Source organism: Heteronotia binoei, chromosome 5 (genome assembly GCF_032191835.1).
Source record: "Heteronotia binoei isolate CCM8104 ecotype False Entrance Well chromosome 5, APGP_CSIRO_Hbin_v1, whole genome shotgun sequence".
Taxonomy (NCBI): domain Eukaryota; kingdom Metazoa; phylum Chordata; class Lepidosauria; order Squamata; family Gekkonidae; genus Heteronotia; species Heteronotia binoei.
In genome coordinates, this window is record NC_083227.1 from 54,295,749 (window position 1) to 54,316,953 (window position 21,205).

Consider the following 21,205-nt stretch of genomic DNA (forward strand, 5'->3'; position numbering starts at 1 on the left):
TAGCTACTCATTCTCTGACAACAGCTGCAAGTAATTCCCATATGCTCTATTCTACAGACGATGATTAAATAAATTACTGTGAGAACTATGAGAAAAATGTTTCTCCTGATGTAACTCTAGAGTTAGTGCAGATGGGTATCAGAATCCAGTCCTGAAGCTTTTGAGTTTTCTGAGGCAGAAGAGCTGCTGGGTTGCAGAAACAGTTGTTAGCATTTAAAGGGCTTTGCAGGTCTGTCTTTCGGTTGACTCAGGTGCAAATTGTTTTCTTCTGCTCTACGAAAACCTATCCCAAAATCCCTCATGTTTGCTAGTGTCAGGAGATGAACTGCTTTGGCAGTATTTTCAAAGCAGAAAGGGGAGGGGGGAATAAGACTTGCTCCTCAGTGAATAATTAAACTGAAATACGCCTCTGGCTTAGGTCAACTAGCAAAATGGCGGGGGTGATCTATTTCTATTGGCAGCTGCAGCACTTCAATTTCAGAAGCCACTTGAAATTAAAAACTCTAATATATGAGATGAGCAACAAGGCCATAAAAACATAAGCAGCAGCAACAACACAAGAAGATTTTGGCTAGGATTTTGCTGGGGCTGATTTTACAGAGAAGCCTGGAAAACAACCTCAGTACTTGCAAGTGTAATTGGTCAGACACAAATAAAAATGGAGTTATTCCCTGCCTACTGCCCACTCGCAATTTGCCCCTCACCTAGGGTGAATAAACAGTCATTCTAGATGACCATTTGAGCAGTAAATGAAAACAACAGCATGGGCAGTGAATAATACTGCTCTAGCCAAGACATACAGTCCAAATGATATCCCTCACCAGTACCATTTTGAGGCAGCACATCTGCTTATTTTGCTAAAATGGAGGCAGACAGAAGGAAGTCAGAATAACGCACAGCCTAACATGGCTACACCACAGCAATGTGCCATCACTATGCCTACACATACAAATCCAATCAATTGTAAGGCCGGGAGTGTTCACATTGGTCTTCCTAGTCACACGCATACAGTGACTGATTTCACTAGCAATATCATGACCATTCACATGAGAACATGAGGCTGAAGGGAGGAGGAGGAGTTGGATTTATATCTTCACTCGGAGTCTCAGAGAAGCTTAAAATCTTCTTCCCTTTGTCTCCCCACAACAGCCATCCTATGAGGTAGGTGGGGCTGAGAGAGTTCTGAAAGAACTGCTTTTGAGAGAACGGCTGTGAGAGAACTCTGTGACTCAACCAGTAACTGTATGTGGAGGAGTGGAGAATCAAACCCCGTTCTCCCAGATTAGAGTGTACTACACCACTACACCAAACTGGGTCTGAATCATTGGTCCATTAAGGTCAGTATTGTCTACTCAGACCAGCAGTGACTCTCCAGGTTTTCAGGCAAATGTCTTTCACATAATCTACTACCTGATCCTTTTAACTGGAGATGAACCTGGAACATTCTGCATGCCAAGAAGATGCTCTACCACTGAGCCACGGCCCCTCCCTGTGCAGGAGTTGAAGGTGCAGAGAAAGGCAGGTGAGTTGGGGGCAGTGTGCCCTCTAAGCTGAGTTAGCATGAGCTAGCTCACAGATTTTTAGCCTCTAGCTCACACATTTTTGTCTTCGCTCAAGAAGGATGACCCCAGAGCACAATAATTTATGCAGTAGCTCACAACTTTAATACCAGTAGCTCACAAAGTAGAATTTTTGCTCACAAGACTACAGCTTAGAGAGAACCTTAGTTGGGGGGTAGACAATTATCTACTCACACATTATCTGCTACAAGAGATTAAGAAGAAAACAAGCAATGAAAGCTTGAAATACAGTCATTTAGGAACTGATGGATGAAGACTTTGATCCTATGTATAACAATCTGGGAGCAAGTCCCACTTGATCTGTAGGATTTGATTTTGGTTAAACCTGCATAAAGTTATATTCTATTGACTAATAAGAGATTTCATTGTCTCTAAAGCTCAACTTAAACATGGCTTACAATGAGTGCTATCAGCTATCGACTCCAAAAATGTACTTAAGAATCTGGCTGTTCCCCCATTTTGCCAGCCACACTATGATAGAGGTAACATTAATGGTACTCGGGTAAACAGGACAATTCTGCCAGTGACAAGGTGGTAACACTGAGATCTGAGTGAACAGACTTCAAATGTCTGAGGTGGGTGCTGAAAAACCTGGAGCTTGGTGCAGAACATAGAATGCACTATGCTGTTGACCAGCCAATGGCAGAAAGTCTGGCTTTTAACATTTCATCTTGGTTAATCCAGAAGCTTCATGCTTCTAACAAGTTTACGAACAGATGTTCCCTAGTTTACTAGGACGGATCTTTGTTCCAGGACTTGGGATTTCCTCCTAGGTGCCTGTAGAACAGCGATCAATGACCCATTCTGACACTAAATGTTTAATTTACAAAAATTTGGAAATAAACTAGGATACAAACCAAAGCGACCTCTACCCTGTCCCCCATGAGGAAAACCATGAAATTTATTGGAAAAAGCACCACCTTCTGCCCAGAAACCACAATATTTGTATACTGTGTAGCTCCCAAAGTAAGTGGAGGACTCATTTAAAAAAAAATATTAAAGACCCATGTGAATGTGAGCCAGATGGCTAGTTACTTTAACTGGGTTAGTTAACTTCTGTCCCTGTTGTAGAACAGACAAGGCAGGACAAAGAGGTGCCCCCTCCAGCAGTGGCATGCGCACACACACACACACAATCTTTGAGTAGCCAGATTTAAATTTATTTACTTTGAAATGTGGACTAATTTCTTCCCAGGCAAAAGAGAAAGTAGTCACAGCTGCCAATTTTGACCTGAGAGAACTCCACAGCATTTTCCCCTAGTCTAGCAGAGTTTTAATGGAAAAATAGGAATGCAGCCAATTTGTCTTCTTTCATGTAAATAAATACAAGGAATTAAACAAATATATGAAGGCCACCTCAATCAATCTAAGCATATATCTTTTCAATGCCTGCAAAAATTATAAACTGGGCCATCTCAGCAGTGGATCTATCTACTAGGTCAAAAGCTAAGAGTGGTAGGCAATGAAAAAGCCAGGTAGATAAGCAACTAGACCAACAATTACGCCTGCTGCAATTATCCTCTTAAGAGCTTTGCCCTTTTAATAACAGCATTCACTTACATCTACCAGCTGATTGCTCTTCAAAGAAAATACCTTCGCATAACAAACAAATGTACAAACCAACAATATTAAGAGTAAAATGACACACAGAACAAAAGCAAAGGCATCCCAAAGTCAACATGGTGTGATGGTTAGTGTGTCTGGACTAGTATCTGGGAGACCAGGTTCAAATACCCACTCTGCTATGGAAGCTTAATGAGTGACCTTGATCTTTGGATGCATTCATACTACACTAAATAATATGTTTTGCAAATGGATTTTTGCTATTCTTATACAGTAAAAATTCAGTTGTAAAATGCATTATTTATTTATTTATTAGATTTAGATCCCACCCTCCCCACCGAAGCAGGCTCAGAGCGGCTTATTTAGTGTAGTGTAAATGCGCTCTTTGTCTTTGTCTCAGCTTAACTGACATCTTTCCCATCCTTGTTAGGATAAGATGGTGGGGGAAGCATGATGTAGTAAACTGCTCAAGGTTTCCACTGGGTAGAAAAACAGGGTTAAAAATCTGAATAACAAAAATAAATGCCCCCACCCCAATCAAATGCAGATGGTGGGGTTACAGTGTTTGATTAATTTCATCCTTCAGGCAGGGCATCACGCATGCAGGAATGCACATGCCCATGCTTTTAACTACACCACACTTTCTGTTCACAGTGGGAAGGTATACTAATCCAGGACGTTCACTCCTATACCATATTGTGAATCAGCTTGAAGGCTCAGCTGACATCAACAGTGCATAGCGCAGGTTCAGTTTCTATATGAACTTCTGTGTTCACAATGAGTTCAAGTTCTTGTACAGCTCCTTTAAGGAACTGATCAACAGCTACTGTACAATGACAGCAAAGGGTAATGATTACGTAGAAATATGCATCATTATAGTTCAAGGCTGAGGAAACATACTTCTGTTTCTCTAGCAAGGAGGGAAATTGTCTCTCTCAGAAACTCCTCAATCTACTCCTCTTGATAGCTTTTTCAAAGCCTTCTCAAGTCCCTAATGGGTACTTGTTTCTGTCTGCTCTGTCAAGAGGGCTGAGTAAAAATCAGCAACCCTTTCCACTGGTGAATAGTTCCTGTTCCTCCCCAATCTCCTGCAGAGGAAAGCAGTTTCTCCATGTTATGGATTGCTTGGACAGGGAAGGCTGGAACTTGATCTTTAATGTATATCCTTCCAAGATTATTTTCTTGTCCCAGCTGTCCCAAGTAATGTGTGGTCAAGTAAGGGGGGAAACATATGGAAGCTGGATGGAAGGGAGGGGTTCTGGGAAGCACATCAGGTTCCCACCCTCCATGTCAAAAGCCTCTCTTTGAGATGGGATGAAAGGACACTGCTGTTGTGTTCAGTCTCTTCTCATACTTCTGGAAGAATGGCTCTTCTCAAGAGATGTTTTCAAAGTATGTCCTTCTTTGGCTCGAAGTACAAGCTTTACCAGCTCAGAAAGTCTGGCTTCAAAGTGAATCAAGCAGATGCTCAATTATTCTCTAGCCTGGGTGGCAAATCCAAACCAAATAAATACTCCCCACCCTCCCTACCCCAACATCTGCCTTTCTGCTGAGAAGTGATGTGCTGGTGCCAGCGGATAGCTAAGACACGGGAAAATGTTTTCTGTCTCTCCTCTGCCTCCAGCTTGGACACATAGCATCCATGGCAACTAACAAATTCTGATGTCAATGCACTCAGGTGCCTGTTGCATTCTGGGAAAGAATAGTTCCCAGAATGCACAGAGCACCCAGATACTACGTGTCTGAGCCGTTTAGAAGAGTAAAAACAAGAAGAAGGAAAGGATGGAGGGGGCAGCAAGTTTGTCTCCTGTCAGCCCAGCACCCAACATCATTCTCCAGCAGCAGGGCAGGTTAAGTTAAGGTGGGCTCCAAAAACAAAAAGGGTGAGTTCTTTGAGGAACAACATACACTCAAACTTTATGGCACTTCAGGTGGCATCAATGGGTGTGTAATACTGTCTGAAAATGCTTGAAAGCAAGTTCGTAACATCATGAACTATTTGCTGAATTCTTTGCGAATAAGCTCAGTCTGACCAATCTTGAGTTGCTGGGGGGGGGGGAGCGGGGAGGAGAGTTCTCCCATCTCTAGTTCCATCTGGTACTAGCGTGGACCAAGCCAAAGTGTCAAACTAATGAAACAAGCAACATGTTTCAATTTATTGTAAAATGCCATCTGCTGTGATGCACATCTGGTCATCTAGCGTGTGTCCTTAATTTTCTCAAGGAGCAGTCAGTTCCAGAGTTGAAAAGGAACTTCTTGCTCAAATACAGAACCTTAATCTCTTCGTGGTTCTCAAGTCAAGTGAAGCCAAACTTATGTTCTGAAAACAACCCCAGCTGTTATGGATTGTGCTATACAGTCCAGGGCACGTTTCACCACATCTGTTTGTAGCAGTGTATCTAGCAAAAATGACTGCCTAATGCATTCTTCTCTCCAAGCCAGTCAGGGGTGGTGCAAAATTTCTCCCACTAAAAGAACCAGGACCTTGTCATCATAACCTGATAGCTAGCCATGGTCATTCCCAGAGCCCACTTTGTGCTCAATAAATTCTATTTTTCTCCCATTTCTATCAGTAACTCAATAATATTCTTCTTTCATCCCACTTCTCTAGCCCAACAAAAGTGTAATACAATAACCCAGCAGAACAGACCTTGCTCTCAAATCCTGAAGACTAGGATCTACTCTAGTTAGCATGGCTGACTTCACTTTTGAATCCAACTGCATATATGCCAGCTCTTATTTATACTGCCTCTGTCTTTAATGAGGGACGCAAGCCTGACTTTTCCTGTTGGACTGTCCATTTTGGTTACCTCATTCTCATCTCAAGAGTCATCCACTTTTCCATAATTGGCAAGGAAGAAGGCATCCTTCTGGTGACTCTTGAGCTCAAGTAATCATCCATGAAGACTCATCTGCCTCCAGTTAGCCTGACTCCATTCCTTGCCCTCTGAGCCAGCTACTGATGCTTAGAATTTTATATGAATCTAGGCCATTTTGGTATAAAAATAATCATCTCAAATCAGATTGCAGTCTTAGATATATTTTAAAAAACACTAAGCCTGCAAGCCACAACTACATAAACAATAAAACTAAAACATGCAATAAGCTAACTGCTAAAAAAAACAATAAAATCACCTTATGCCCACCAACATCAGAACAGCAGCTAACACAGCATCAGAAATAGGGATGTGCACCTTAAAAAAGACTGGTATTTTTCAGATTTGGATTTTGGTAAAAACACAAAAAATGGTAATTGGACATATTCTGGTGCCCCAATACCCTTTCAGGATTCTGTTCGGGTCCCCCCCCCCCAAGGATTCCAGAATTATTCTGGTTCACTATTTTTATAAGGGACTGGGGAGGGGGGGCTTCAAGTGGCTATTTTTAAACCACATGACACCAAAACTGCAGGGTGGCCAAGTGCTGCCTATCCATTACAGGTTCCCCAAGTTTCAAACAAATGGGATCACAGGGTCAGATTTTATGGGTTCCTGAACAAGGTGCCCTCAGTCAACCCCATTTTTCTCTACTGTTTCGGGGGGGGGGGGAGGTTGGTTCAAAGAAACCAAAAGCAAAAGTAGCCAAATAGAACAACAAGCCCAGCAGAACCAAAGTCAAATCAATCCTGTATTTTATAAAATACCTAAACCTGCACCTACAGTTAACTATTTAAAAACATGACCCAGAATTTTCTTCTGAACCAGCTGCAACTATTACTTTAAAAACAACAACAGGAATACCCAAAAACTCCATGAAGCCACAAAACAAATCCAAAGATTCCAAATATTTTTAAAAGAACCAGAGGGAAAAGAAAGGCTGAACCCCCACTACATGAACCCCTCAAAAAAAAAAGTCATGCAGAAAAAAACTTGAAATAATAGTTTGAGACAAATTCCATCAGTCCTGAAGATTGTTCAGCCAGCAGTCAGAGAACAAGAAGGTCTTCTCAGGCAGGCAAGCAAGCAGTAAAAATCCAGAGCAGACCAGAGCAGCAGCCACACACTCCAAAAATCTAGCTCTGTAATGGAGTCATGCTGTTTTCACGCTCTTTTTTCTATGCACAGAAAATTCCACATGGATCAGCAAAAATGAGGGAGTTAATCCCTCCCCCCAGCTGTTTTAGCATGGGAAAATGGCTTGGGAGGAAAGAAGGAGCCCTTCCTCCTACCACAGCAGTGTTCTAAGACTGTTTGGGCTCTCCTTAAAAAGAAAAAAAGCTATTCTCCACAGCTGCTATGGGGCACCAGAGTTAAAAATCTAAACAAGGCCCTCAGGGAGGGATGTGGGAATCTGATTGGGCACACAGTTCAAATGTTTATTTTGAAATCTGATCCTATTGCCTGGAACAGCTGTCTTCCCTTCCTCCTCCATTTATTATCACTCCCTGAGAAGTAGAAGAAAAACAATTCTGGGAGCTTTAAAATGGCGGCACTGGATATTCCCCAATATTTCCAGGGTATTTGGGGAATCAATATCTGGTATTCTGGAATCCCAAATACCATTTCAGTTGAGCAAGATCTATATGAAAAACACAAATAAATAACAATAAAGTATTTCTGGTCCAAAAATATTCAGGTACACATCCCTAATGAAAAAGATACAAGAATGGCTGAAGTCCTTCAATTAGCTACTGACTAGCTAACTCCATGTGCAGGAGCTCAGCACTGGTGTCAAGTCAACAAGATCACACTAAGCACAAAAGATACAATGATGGCCCACTGATCCTGTAGGCGTTGACGAGTACAAGGTATACTAAATCCTGATTCTTCCCCCATCATATTTGCTGAAGCTGCCTAAGTTGAGGAGAAAGGAGACCTTCAGCAGAGGAACATTTCTCTGGCTAATGAATAGGAAGCAGAGAGTGAGTATAAATGGGTAGTCTTCGCAGTGGAGGACGGTAAGCAGTGGGGTGCCACAGGGCTCAGTACTGGGTCCCATGCTCTTTAACTTGTTCATTAATGATCTGGAGTTGGGAATGAGCAGTGAAGTGGCCAAGTTTGCAGATGACACTAAATTGTTCAGGGTGGTAAGAACAAGAGAGGATTGTGAGGAACTCCAAAGGGATCTGTTGAGGCTGGGTGATTGGGCGTCAATGTGGCAGATGAGGTTCAATGTGGCCAAGTGCAAAGTAATGCACATTGGGGCCAAGAATTCCAGCTACAAATACAAGCTGATGGGGTGTGAATTGGCAGAGACCGACCAAGAGAGAGATCTTGGCTGAAAATGTCAAGACAGTGTGCGATTGCATGTGAATTGGCAGAGACCGACCAAGAGAGAGATCTTGGCTGAAAATGTCAAGACAGTGTGCGATTGCAATAAAAAAGGCCAACGCCATGCTGGGAATTATTAGGAAGGGAACTGAAAACAAATCAGCCAGTATCATAATGCCTCTGTATAAATCAATGGTGCGGTCTCATGTGGAATACTGTGTGCAACTCTGGTCACCACACCTCAAAAAGGATATTATAGCACTGGAAAAAGTCCAGAAAAGGGCAACTAGAATGATTAAAGGTTTGGAACACTTTCCCTATGAAGAAAGGTTAAAATGCTTGGGGCTCTTTAGCTTGGTCTTGGCACTGCGGGGTGACATGATAGAGGTTTACAAGATAATGCATGGGATGGAGAAAGTAGAGAAAGAAGTACTTTTCTCCCTTTCTCACAATACAAGAACTTGTGGGCATTCAATGAAATTGCTGAGCAGACAGGTTAAAACAGATAAAAGGAAGTACTTCTTCACCCAAAGGGTGATTAACATGTGGAATTCACTGCCACAGAAGGTGATAGCTAAAAGCATAGACAGCTTCAAGAGGGGGTTAGATAAAAATATGGAGCAGAGGGCCATCAGTGGCTATTAGCCACAGTGTGTATATATGTGTGTGTGTGTATATGTGTGTAAATATATATATACACACACACACACTGTCACACAGTAACCAAAAAAAATTATATATATATATAAAATTTTGGGTCACTGTGTGACAGAGTGTTGGACTGGATGGACCATTGGCCTGATCCAACATGGCTTCTCTTATGTTCTTAACATTTGGAATGGCTTCAGATCTGGTATTGACTTCAACTTTTTGCCCAACACGGGATGCAATCTCAAGGGCGGGGCCAATGGCAGGCAATTGGCACAGGGGTGCTTAGCAGCAAGGGGCTATTCCCACAGACAAGGGTGCCATGATCCTCCTTGGTCTTCAGAGAAAACATCTGGCACTCGGGACAAGTTGGGACACTGCTTTGTTTAACCAAACAAGCCAGGCACAAATTCATCACTGGTGTCTCTTCCTTACACACTGCCCTGCTTGAACTTAGGCTTTGGAACCATGACTATTGCTACAAACTCATTAGCCAGATTTAACTGTTTAACTGACTCAATGAACAAGTTACCGACAAAAAAATCCTACCTCAATGGGGATTCTGAAGTAATTTTAGAAACACACCTCTCAGCAGCAGTCTACACTGATCTTCCTCTTACCAAGCACTCACGCTAACTGAAAAAGTCTAGGGAGAAGTGTATAAAACAGCTCTCCTTTTGGATCCTAAATTTTCTAGACTGTTCCAGCTCACTGCTCTGAATGCAAATGGGAGAAACTATGTACAAGACAGAGACTAAGTGGACTAGGACTGGCAAAACCAGGGTCCATGTCCCTACTCTGCTATGAAACTCACTGGGTAAACCTGGAGCCAGTCCCTTTCCCTCGATCTAACCTACCCAACAGAGGATAAGGTTGGGGAGGGGTACACCACATATGCCACCCTGAGCTCCCTGGAAGAAGATGGAATCTAAATGTAACATTAGTTGTAGATTTTCTGGGCTCTAAGGCCATGGTCTTGGCACTGTAGAACCTGACGTTTCGCCAGCAGCTGTGACTGGCATCCTCAGAGGTCTAACACAGAAGGCCAGAGTTCTCTCTGTGTCAAAGTGACAGTTAGATAGAACCATAATAAGGAATATGCATCTACTGTACAGAACTCTAGGGAAGGAAAAAACTGCAACTTACAGGTAAAGGGATGTGATGTTGGCAGATGCTGCTCCCAGGGATGGAATGGCTGTCAGTTCATTGTTACTCAGTCGCCTGAAAGAAACAAAATCAGTCGTTTAAGGCAGCAGGTTTTTTGTGTGTGTGTTTTTAAAAAAACAAAACTGAAGCACATTAATTCCGGAAATCTTAGGTAAATTGCATTTTTGTACAGATGAAGTTCATTATCCGTCACTCCTCAACAACCAAAGTTACACTTCTTCAGATAATTAGGATTTTGGGTATTTGTTCAATGCTTCCTGTATCTTTGTGACTTTCCAGCCTAGTCTCTGCCAAGAACACTTGCAACAGAAACCCAGCTGCACATTCCATGCCTGCTTTAGTTATTGCTAACACATATTTTTGGAATGGCAGCTTATGCCAGTGCTCCATCAAGGGTGGCCAAACGGCAACCCATGACTCTGAGACATATGCACAGTTCCTGGTAAGGGGCCAAGCACTGCTCTTGAGCAGATCTCAGGCACACATAGCCCATTTGTGACAGGGGCTGTTACAGTGGTGGCATTAATTCCTGGCACAGGTAGCAGCAATTTTTACAACCACTGTGGTGCATAACAAAGGGTATGCCATTAGCAATAAGCAGGGCTTTTTTTGTAACTGGAGCTCCTTTGCATATTAGGCCACACACCCGTGATGTAGCCAATCCTCCAAGAGCTTACAAGGTTCTTAGTACAGGGTCTACTGTAAGCTCTTGGAGGACTGCCTACATCACAGGGATGTGGCCTAATATGCAAAGGAGTTCCTGCTACAGAAAAAAAGCCCTGGTGATAAGAATAGCAATGCTTTTGTTGTGTTTTAATGATTTTTAAAATGTGCTGCCTTGGTGGCCCTGATGAGGGCACAAAGGTGGGAATTTACAAAATTTTGTAAATTAAGAAATAAATAGCACCATAAGCATTCAACTGAGTACACCTGGTGTCCCTCTGAAAGTATCAGACAAAACACATACTCTTAAACCAGAAAGTGAGTTCAGCTCAGAAACAAGTTTATTTTGGATCATGCCACTTTTCTTTTACAAGTCTAACGAACTCTGGCTGAATCATGCCCACCGTTAATAGGCAGTCATGCAAAAATAGGATTGATACATGCAGACAATTGCCTGGTGAAGTCTCAGAAATTGTGGTTTTCTAGCAACCAGCAGAAGAGTATATCATGCAAAATATATGCAAATATGCTTGATAGGCTCATGTCACAAAAATTCAGTTGATGAAGATTTTTTATTTCTTTGAAAAAAATTGCATGCACATTATATGGTGGTGCAATTAAATATTTTTAGACTCTGGATAGAAGGGCCCCTATTAATGCCAGCCATTCTGGAGAAAGAAGTGGAGGAATAAAAATGGAGGTGAAGAGGGTGGACCTTTCCAGCCTCTAGTTACACTCTGAGTCTGGGAGGGCCCTGCTAAGTTAGGGTGACTGAGGTCCTTAGCATTTGCCCTGAAGTTTCATCCTGATGGCTCCCCTGCATATATATCCAGATAGTTATAGCAGCAGCTGACCTCTGCTACTAATACTAAGGGGCAGTGGCTAGGTCCAGGGGCCTCTGTTTAACTCCCAGCCAACACCAAGCTGCTGTCTTGTTGCAGCTGCCACAAGAAGCGTATCTTTTGCAGTTCTGACCCCCTTCTGCTAACAGGCCACACAACAGACATAGCTCCTGCCATTGCAGTAAGAGCTCGATTTCGAGACCGGGCGCCCCAGCAGAGATGGCAGCAACCTGATTTGTACTGCCCTGGAAACATGAGCATCTCTCCTGGGAAGCAGCTGAAGAGAAGTGTCAAATGTTTCGTAGCTTCATCGGAGGGAAAGAAGAGAGTTCAGATATTTCAGTTCCATTAAGAAAACAATACCCTGAAAAATGTTTCAAAGCCCTTGCATTCAAACAAAGCTCAAACCAGATAACTTAAAAGAAATGCCTAGGAAATACTTGGACATGGGTACATACAATTCCTTTCAAAGAACAGAAATAAGACAGTTGTGTGGCAGCTTCCCTTCTTTCCATTATATCGGCTATCAGATAAAGAAGGACATCCTTTTCAGTGGCAGAATGTTTGAATTCTCTCACTGAGTGAAAGCAGATCTGGATCACTTAATATGCTCACTTCTTAGTTCGAAGAGCCCTTGTTTGTATGCTGAAATAGCCAATTAATTCCCATAATAACAGCTGCTTGTCTAGCAGCTTGAAATCTCCCTGCCTTTTTTCTGTGCTCTTCACTCTCTCAGCCAGCAAATGGAAATGCAACAATTCAGAGCAAAGATAGTCTCTTCCTGTTTCAGGACATGACAGTGATTTCTATGTCTAGTGAAGAAATGTATGATTGAGCCTCACAACCCTTTTCAGAAAAACTTAAAAAGCCATTTTGTTTTTCCAAAAGTGATATCCCAACAGTTCAAGAGGAAGGAGTGTGAAAAAGAAAGAAAATGAGGCAAATAAAATTCTAGAAAACTTTTCTGATGCCAGACACTTCTCAGTTTTAAAAAAGTGTACAATATAAGCAATAATATATACATTAAGATTAATCTACAAAGTCAAAGTGTAAAGACACTGACCCTTAATGTTCCCACAGAACCTCAGTGACTGGTGATCTGTGAGTGGATTAAATGAAACTGCTGTGGGTTTTTCTTTCCAGTTGATTATTTTACTATTGCTATGGATGCCACTGAATATCTTTTCAAGCTTTGAGCTCATTCAGGAAAGAGAGAAGATATACACAAAAATAAACTGTTGATGGCAAAGGGCAAGGAAAAGAAGAGCTGAGTTGGGAAAAATTCTGAGTTTGTGTCTCCACCCATCAAACTCAAGATAAACGTAACTGGCTGGCCTGAATCCACCACTGTACTTCCAGTGACAGACTTCTATGCACAGTGCAACTTTCTCATCTCTCTACTCCAGCTACAACACAAAATGCCATTGCTGGGGGTCCCATCTCCAACAGGAGCAGCATTTTAGGAAGGGGACATTAGGACCACAGTGGAAGGGGAGAAAAGATAAAAGTTGTGCTCCACTGCTAGAAATAATTCAATCCACAGAAGATTGAAGTCAAACATTTTAAAATGAGCAACAAGCCATGCAATGTATCATTCTAGATATGAAACAAATGAAATAAATGTTACTTAAGTGTGTCTTAACAGGTGTCAAGAGAAGCACTTTCAACTTGAGGATCTCTATTGGGTGTTCTCAGGATCTCAACCAACTATGAAGTCACCTGTCTCCTGGCATGTTCTTTAGTAAGACACATTAAAACACATTTATTAACCTGTTGCAAATATTGTTATTCTTGAGGTGTATTCTCTAATAAGGGGCAGCTATAGAAAGTGCTACTACAGCTACAGGTAAAGTAAAGCAAGCAAGCGCAATTGCATAAGCTTTGCAAGATATGCAGCAGAGGTTCATCAGTGACTATTAGCCACAGCATATTGTTGGAACTCTCTGTCTGGGACAATGATGCTCTGTATTCTTGGTGCTTGGGGGAGGGCACAGTGGGAGGGCTTCTAGTGTCCTAGCACCACTGATGGACCTCCTGATGGCACTTGGGGTTTTTTGGCCACTGTGTGACACAGAGTGTTGGACTGGATGGCCATTGGCACGATCCAACATGGCTTCTCTTATGTTCTTATGTTCTAGAGCATAACTATATGATAAGCATAGCACAGGGATACTGCTGAAAACTGCATCCTTGTGTAGAGTTTTTCACTAGACTCTGTAACATTTACAATGATCAATCCCACACTACAACCAGCACTGAAAGGTGAAGCTGCAATGTGCCGTCATGATGTAGCTGAGTTTAATCTGAACATTATGGGTAGGAGGGAGAACTGAACATGGGGTGCCATTGTCCAGTGGGCCCCTAAATTATAATTCTAGCCTAAGAAGGCCCTGCTCTTGTCTTCCATTCCTGTTTTGTAACTTGAAAGGAAGATGACTGTACAGAAATGCATTTTGATATTCTGCTGTTGCTTTTGTATTAAATGAGAGTGGTAAACTGAGTAAGGCTCTTTTCCCAAACATCTCCCCTTTTACAAAAAAAAGTTAGAAAAAAAACCCTAAGTGCCTTTCAGTAAATCCTCAAGAGAACTGTGCTATTTTTGAGCAGGATCCATTTCAGCATGACATTCGCAGGCAAATGGGCTGTAAATATTTTATACTGAGTAGCTCTCCCACCTCCCCTTCTTACCACATGGAATAGTGAGATCAAAGGGTTAGAAAGAGAGCTTCCAGTCACAGTGGCTATAACTAGTACTCACTTTTATTTTTACTTTAAAAAAAAAAAAAAAGCTACCGACCAGATGCAAAAGCAATTGACCTAACACATTGACTACTAGTTCTCCCCATCAAAAAAAATCTAAGACAAACTACTGAGATTTTGGGTCACTTTTTTATTCTGGTCGATACATGGAATTACCAAATGCAGATCATTTAAAGTTTGTGAGTATAGTCTAAAGCCCTAGGTATGCCCTTTGCTCCCGCTGGATGGAGCTGAATGTTCTTTCCACTTCTAATAATAGGCAAGTCACCTGAACGCTGTCTCTCTGTCCTCATCAAAAGCCCTGTGAATTCTCAGGTGGGCAAATGGAATATATATGCACAGATTAAGCTGCCTTGAACACAGTCTATCCAGCTCAGTACAGTACAACTAGAAATGCCTTTTCATGACCTCAGGCACAGAAGAACCTTCTCAATACTGCCTGCCACTGTATATGCCAAGGACAGAACCTGGAACTTGTGTGTATTAAGTGCCTTCAAGTCACTTCTGATTTATGGAGACCCTATAAATTAACAATCTACAAACTGTCCTATCATTAACAGCCTTGCTCTGGTCTTGCAAACTGAGGACCATGGTTTCCTTAATTGAGTCTCTACCTCTCATGTTGGGTCTTCCTCATTTCCTGCTGCCTTTACCTTTTCCTACCTGGGACTTATGGCATACAAACAGGGCTGACCCTAGACTGTCTGTCACCCTAGGCAAGGCTAACTTCTGCCCTCCCCCCTTGATACTATCACCGAGTCACATGGGGGCATCCAATTTGGCACCCCTAGAAGACCAGTGCCCAAGGCAATGACCTAGAATGCCTAGTGGCATGGCTGGCCCTTCAGACAAAACTTTCTTTAATAGCCCCTTCCCATGAGAAAAAAAGTCAGCCTCCTTAAGTCACACCAAATAACAGTAACTTTCAGTACAGCAGAGTGACTTTGAAGAGGGAAAAGGTACAGAGGAGGGCAGCCAAGATGATTAGGACGTTGGAGCACCTTCCCTATGAGGAAAAGGCTGAAGAGTCTGGGACTTTTCAGTTTAGAAGAGAGACCAGGGACACAACACAATAGAGGTTTATAAAATAATGCATGGGGTGGAAAAACTTGACAAAAAGACATTTTCTCCCTCTCCCAAAATACTACAACTCGAGGACTTCAAATGAAGCTGATGGGCAGTAAGTTCAAGACAGACCAAAGAAAATACTGAGAGTGATTCAAATGAAGAATGTGCTGTCAGAGGATGTAGTGATAGCCCTAGGAATAAGTAGCTTTAAAAGGGGTTTAGATAGATTCATGGAGGATAGCTCTGTCAATGGCTTGTAGGTGTGGTGACTGAGCGAAACTTCCACATTCAGAGGCACTAATGCTCTGAATCCTAGAGCCAGGAGGCAACATCAGGGGAAGGCCTCAACCTCTACATCTTGTTGTTGGCTGTCCAGAAGAACTGGTTAGCTACTCTAAGTGACAGGATGGACTAGATGGGGTATTGTCTGATCTAGCAGGGCTTATCTTATGTTCTTCAAAAGAACAACAATGGAAGCCCAACAAAATAGGATTGTCTGGGGGTAGGGGGAACGTAATCAAACCCATCTTCCTCTTGGTCACCCACAGTGTCAAACTCAGTTGAACCTTGGATGCACCCTGTAAAGATCTTTAACCTCCAGCTATCTGAGAATCAGCTTTCTGGTGGCTTCACCCTGGGGGTGAGAAAGGGCAGAAGCAGGGTAGAGATTGCATCAAGGCTGGCATTAGTCCCTCCTGGACTTGGCTATGCCATCATAGGGCTTCGAGGTAGAGGGAAGCCACTGGGCATGCCCCAGGTGTGGCTAGGCCCTAGAGGGAAGAGGCTGAGGAAGATGTACTAGCTTGGAGTCTCAGCTCAGAAAGAAGTAGAGCTAAGAGAGGTAGATGAACTAGGCTGGTGCTCAACTCCTGACTATCTCTGTAAGAAGCCAGAGTGCTTTAGCCAAATCAGGCCCCGGGCCTAGCACATGACAGTGAACCTCACAGACAGCTTTTTAGAAGAGCAGCTGAAGGGGTATAATTACATCCATGGACTCATAAATATAATAACTGCTGTTAATCTTTTTTCTTTCTTTCTTTGTATACCACCTTGAATCCAAAAGGAAGGAAGGGACAGGGTGATTAAAAAAGCTAAAGAAGTACAGTAAATTTATTAACACACACCCTGGTTTTAATTTCAATGCAAGACACAAGCTGCTCTTAATGGAATCAAATGCAATCAAATAATCAGGTTAAGTCTGCAGTAAGAATTACTACTCAAAGCCCACCACTCTACGAAGACATTATCCTTCTTATTTGTCTTGTATCTGCTGAATACTCACACTTATGACAGGTAGGAGATGAGCAAGGGAAGAGCTTGTGCACTGCAAGGATCCTAAGCAAGGTACAACACATCTCTGTTCTCTATACCCAGGGAGCCTTTGCTGTCCCCCTCTCTGCAACTGGGTTTCCACTGGAATAAAAGGCAGTGTCCAGTGAAGAAAGGAAAGAGTGGAGGTACCACTGGGTCAAATTTGTATCCCTTCCTCTGATGACCCCAGACATCTACATAGGCCCTCCTAGGGTTTCATTTCAAATCTCACTCCTACATAACAGAATGTTGGGAATTACATAAAAATTCTGAAAATATCACAGCAAAACCCAGGGAGCTCCCATCATCAGTGGAGTTGGCAGTTTTTAAGGGAGTTACTAGGAGGAGGACAAGAGATGAAATATCCCACAATACAGTATGCTACAGCTGAAGTACAAAGAGAAAAAACAGACCTCTGGCTTGGAATACTTTTTAAAAAAATCAGTAAGTACAGGGTGTTTTTTGTACTCATCCCCCTAACCAATAACACTGCCACCCAACCTCCACTCACATTGCAAGACCAAAAATCTCCTAACTTACCTCTCAGACTAGCAAACAAAAGGTAGGAGGAGAATGAATTAATTATTCTTTTGCATAATACACTACATCTTTTGTTTCCTGGGAGATTCAGGACAGGCTAGTATCAGATGTCACAACGAAGTCCATTCCGCCTTGACGGAGGAAAACGCATCCTTGTTGCCAGGTGTGGTTACCTGAACTACTCTTACTAATCCTAACCTGAAGTGCAGAGACTGAGAGACAGGGATAAAATAAGCAAACACCAAAGATTTCCAATAATTGTACCGCCGTTTAATTGAGATGTTATGTTCTACTAACTGACTGCTTAATTTTTTTTAAAAAGACACAGAAAGATAGCACAGAGGTGTTCTATGAAAGAAAAACAACAGCTCAGATTTAATCTGCTGGTGCAAGCTAGTGATACCATGGAAGAATGTAATTTTTCCTTTTGTATTTTTGGCCAGATTAGAAGGGTTAGGGGATAGAGACTCAAATGCTCTTCAGAGAAATACTTACACCTCCCGCAGATTCGGCAGCCCAGAGAAGGTGGAAGGATCAATTTCTGTCAACTTGTTGTGGCTCAGGTTTCTATTAAAAAATAAGAGACAGGAGAATCAGCATATCACAGTCACTGCACTCCACAAATTTGGGTAGTCCTAATTATCCTGGGATTGCCTCAAGCTATTATCTGCATTTTAAAAGCAGTTTAAGCAAAATGAATGAAAGCACATGGAGATGAAAATATTGGAATGATTCTTCTAAGATATAGCTTGTAGAGAAACTGTTTCAACCAAGTTTAAAACTCACCACCCCCACCCCCACCCCCGCCACCAGCACAAAAAAGAAAATTAGCAGTTCCCCTTCAAGACAGTAATTATTTGCTTTGAGAGTAAGCATGGTGCATTAGTTAAAAGCGGCAGACTCTAACCTAATCTAAGCACCTTTCAGCATGGAGGCCCATTTTGATTGCCAAAATGCCTGTTTTCATCAGAAAACTAACAGAACTCTCTTGAAACCTACAGAAGCAAGAATTCTTACAGATAAATTCATGGAAAAGGGATTTCATTCAGTATGCCCTCAAATTATACATTACAGAGTTGGTATATTTTCTTTGATGCACTGTAAGGTGTTGTTGTTGTCTTTTAAATATTACCTATTAAGGTTGAAAGAAAATCAACAATTTCACATTTCTGCCTTTCCGGGGCGGGGGGGGGGGGGAGAATGCTTCTGACATTGTTGTTTTTAGGTATTCTCTACAGAACTAAACTTCTCTGATATCTTAGAAGAGGGTGGCTAGTTTTTATACCCTGCTTTTCTCTACCTTAAAGAGTCTCAAAGTGGCTTACAATTGCCTTCCTTTCTTCTCCCCACAACAGTTGCCTTGTGAGGCATATGAGGCTGAGAGGGTTCTGAGAGAACTGTAACTAACTTGAGGTCACCCAGCAAGTTTCATGTGGAGGAGGGAGGAATCAAACTCAGTTCTCCAGATTAGAGTTTACTCCTCTTAAACCATGCTGCCTCTCATCACAAGTTGTGATGTCATAACTAAAAACTAAATACCTCTGAACCACCAAAATCCACACCACAGGGTTTTCACCATCACCACCCTCTGCAAACTGGTTCAATCATAAGAAATGTTGGTGGTCAAAGTCTCAGATACATTCAACTGCCTTAGAAAACAGTGGATCTTTTAACTTAACCTCAGCCTCATCTTCTGCCAAGTAAAAGCATAACTGAAAGGAATGTTCTTTGCCCCCCCAAGGACGAAATAACAAGACAGACACCAAGTGATTGGAATAAAACTGGGCCACTTTATTAATTAATCTCATAAACAGCAAGGGTACCCCACCAGCGGCCTGGCCAGGGCTAGGGGTCACCGCGACCGCTCCCCTGCCATAACGGGCAAAAGACCCAGCCCCCCCCCAGCCAGAGCTGAGCGCCTCAGCTCCCTCTGGGCAGGCCCAGCAGGGAGGCCCGCACCAGAGGGCCCAAACCCAAAAGCACATCTCGCCAGAAAGCAGCCTATAGCCGAGTCTCCCGGCAGTCTGCAATCTCCACCCGGGTCTTCAAACCAGAGGGTTGATCATACCAGACCCCAAATTCCTCAAAAGGGGGATGCTTCACAGTCCTCCCCTGGCCGCATAGTGCCCTAAACCCCAAAAAACCTGCCACTAAAGTGACCGCCTATTTAACAGCACCTCCCAATAGCCAAATCCACAATCCACTGCAATGCTATGTAGGGTAGGCGAAAAACACAACCTGGGCAATGCCAATCAGCCAGGGTACGAAAAAATTCCTACCCGGCTCCTCAAAGAAGCAACCAGCAAATGCCTACATAACATACAGGGTAAGTGGGAGGGGCCGAAGCAGTGCCCGGTGCAGACTGAGAGGAGCGCAGGTCTGGCTGTCAATCAGCCAGACCTCGCCCTCCAGCCTGCGCGCCTAAACGGACGCCCTCTGTCTCTCCCCGTCCGGGGAGGCAAATGCGTACCTCTGCAGTCCAGCCGCTGCGCTGAGGGCTGCAGGCACATGATTGCCCCCCCATGGACGAAATAACGAGAAAGACACCAAGTGATTGGAATAAAATTAGGCCACTTTATTAATTAATCTCATAAACAGCAAGGGTACCCCACCAGCAGCCTGGCCAGGGCTAGGGGTCACCGCAACCGCTCCCCTGCCATAACGAGCGAGAGACCCAGCCCCCCGGCCAGAGCTGAGCGCCTCAGCTCCCTCCGGGCAGGCCCAGCAGGGAGGCCCGCACCAGCGGGCCCAAACCCAGACGCACGTCTCGCCAGAAAGAACCCTCTAGCCGAGTCTCCCGGCAGTCTGCAATCTCCACCCAGGTCTTCAAACCCCAGGGTTGATCATGCCAGACCCCAAATTCCCCAAAAGGGGGAAGCTTCACAGTCCTCCCCTGGCCGCATAGTGCCCTAAACCCCAAAAAACCTGCCACTACTAAGGCCAAGGCCGAAGCAGCGCCCGACGCAGATTGAGAGGAGTGCAGGTCTGGCTGTCATTCAGCCAGACCTCGCCCTCCAGCCTGCGCGCCTAAACGGGCGCCCTCTGTCTCTCCCCGTCCGGGGAGGCAAACGCGTGCCTCTGCAGCCCAGCCGCTGCGCTGAGGGCTGCAGGCACATGAATCCTGCTACCATGATAAACCAACAACAAACTGGGGTAATCACCTATCCTAAAATCCATGTATAAACCACTCTATCTTGTGAAGAGTTGGGCAGCAGAATAAAATCAGCAGTCATGTTAAGGGACAAACAAGTAAGCTAAAAACCTTGAGTATCTTATCAGTTAAAGTACTGCCAACACATTGAGCCAACAGTTTTGAGATATCAAGCAGGTTACAGCAATATCTTTTGTTAGACCGGCTAGTTACAACCTCAATTTACTTCACATCTCTGCCCTTTGTGATTGCTTATCAAATACAAGAAATAAACAAGCAACCTTCACGTTAATTTAAAGCATACAGTCTTCAAAGTGACCTACAGCAGTTTCTAGGGAGCCAGATTTTCCCTCTGGGTCAATAGCTGAAAGCCTTAAATATGCTTCAAACATTCAAAAAGGGTTTCATATCTCATAAAAGAAGTCGAATTGCGGAGTAAAAATTCCAAGGTACTTCAAACCTAAGTAAACATGTTCCAAGAAAGGGGGGGGGGGGGAGGGGAGAGGAATAAAAATGCAATTTGTCCAGATTATTACAGCAAAGAATCCCTTCCTCAAAAACCACAAAGTCAAGCCTGAGCTCATCAACTAGATGAAAAGGGCAGGTAAAATGCACCATGAGCCCTGAAGTCAATTTTCTCCAAAAGGAATGCAAACGTGAGCACAAAGTAAGGCACACTTGCGCAAGAACAGCAGAAATATT

The 21,205-nt window shown here is 43.2% G+C and overlaps 1 protein-coding gene across 2 annotated transcripts in view; it reads right to left on the minus strand.

Moving 5' to 3' along the window:
* Positions 1–21,205, minus strand: part of LRIG1 (leucine rich repeats and immunoglobulin like domains 1) — a 200,040-nt gene that overhangs the window by 100,140 nt on the left and 78,695 nt on the right. For both annotated transcript variants that reach the window (XM_060239503.1, XM_060239502.1), the window contains exons 2-3: positions 17,848–17,919; positions 10,148–10,222 (exon numbers count right to left, since the gene is read on the minus strand). In XM_060239503.1, the coding sequence (XP_060095486.1) occupies positions 10,148–10,222; positions 17,848–17,919 (147 nt within the window). The remainder of the gene's footprint in view (positions 1–10,147; positions 10,223–17,847; positions 17,920–21,205) is intronic.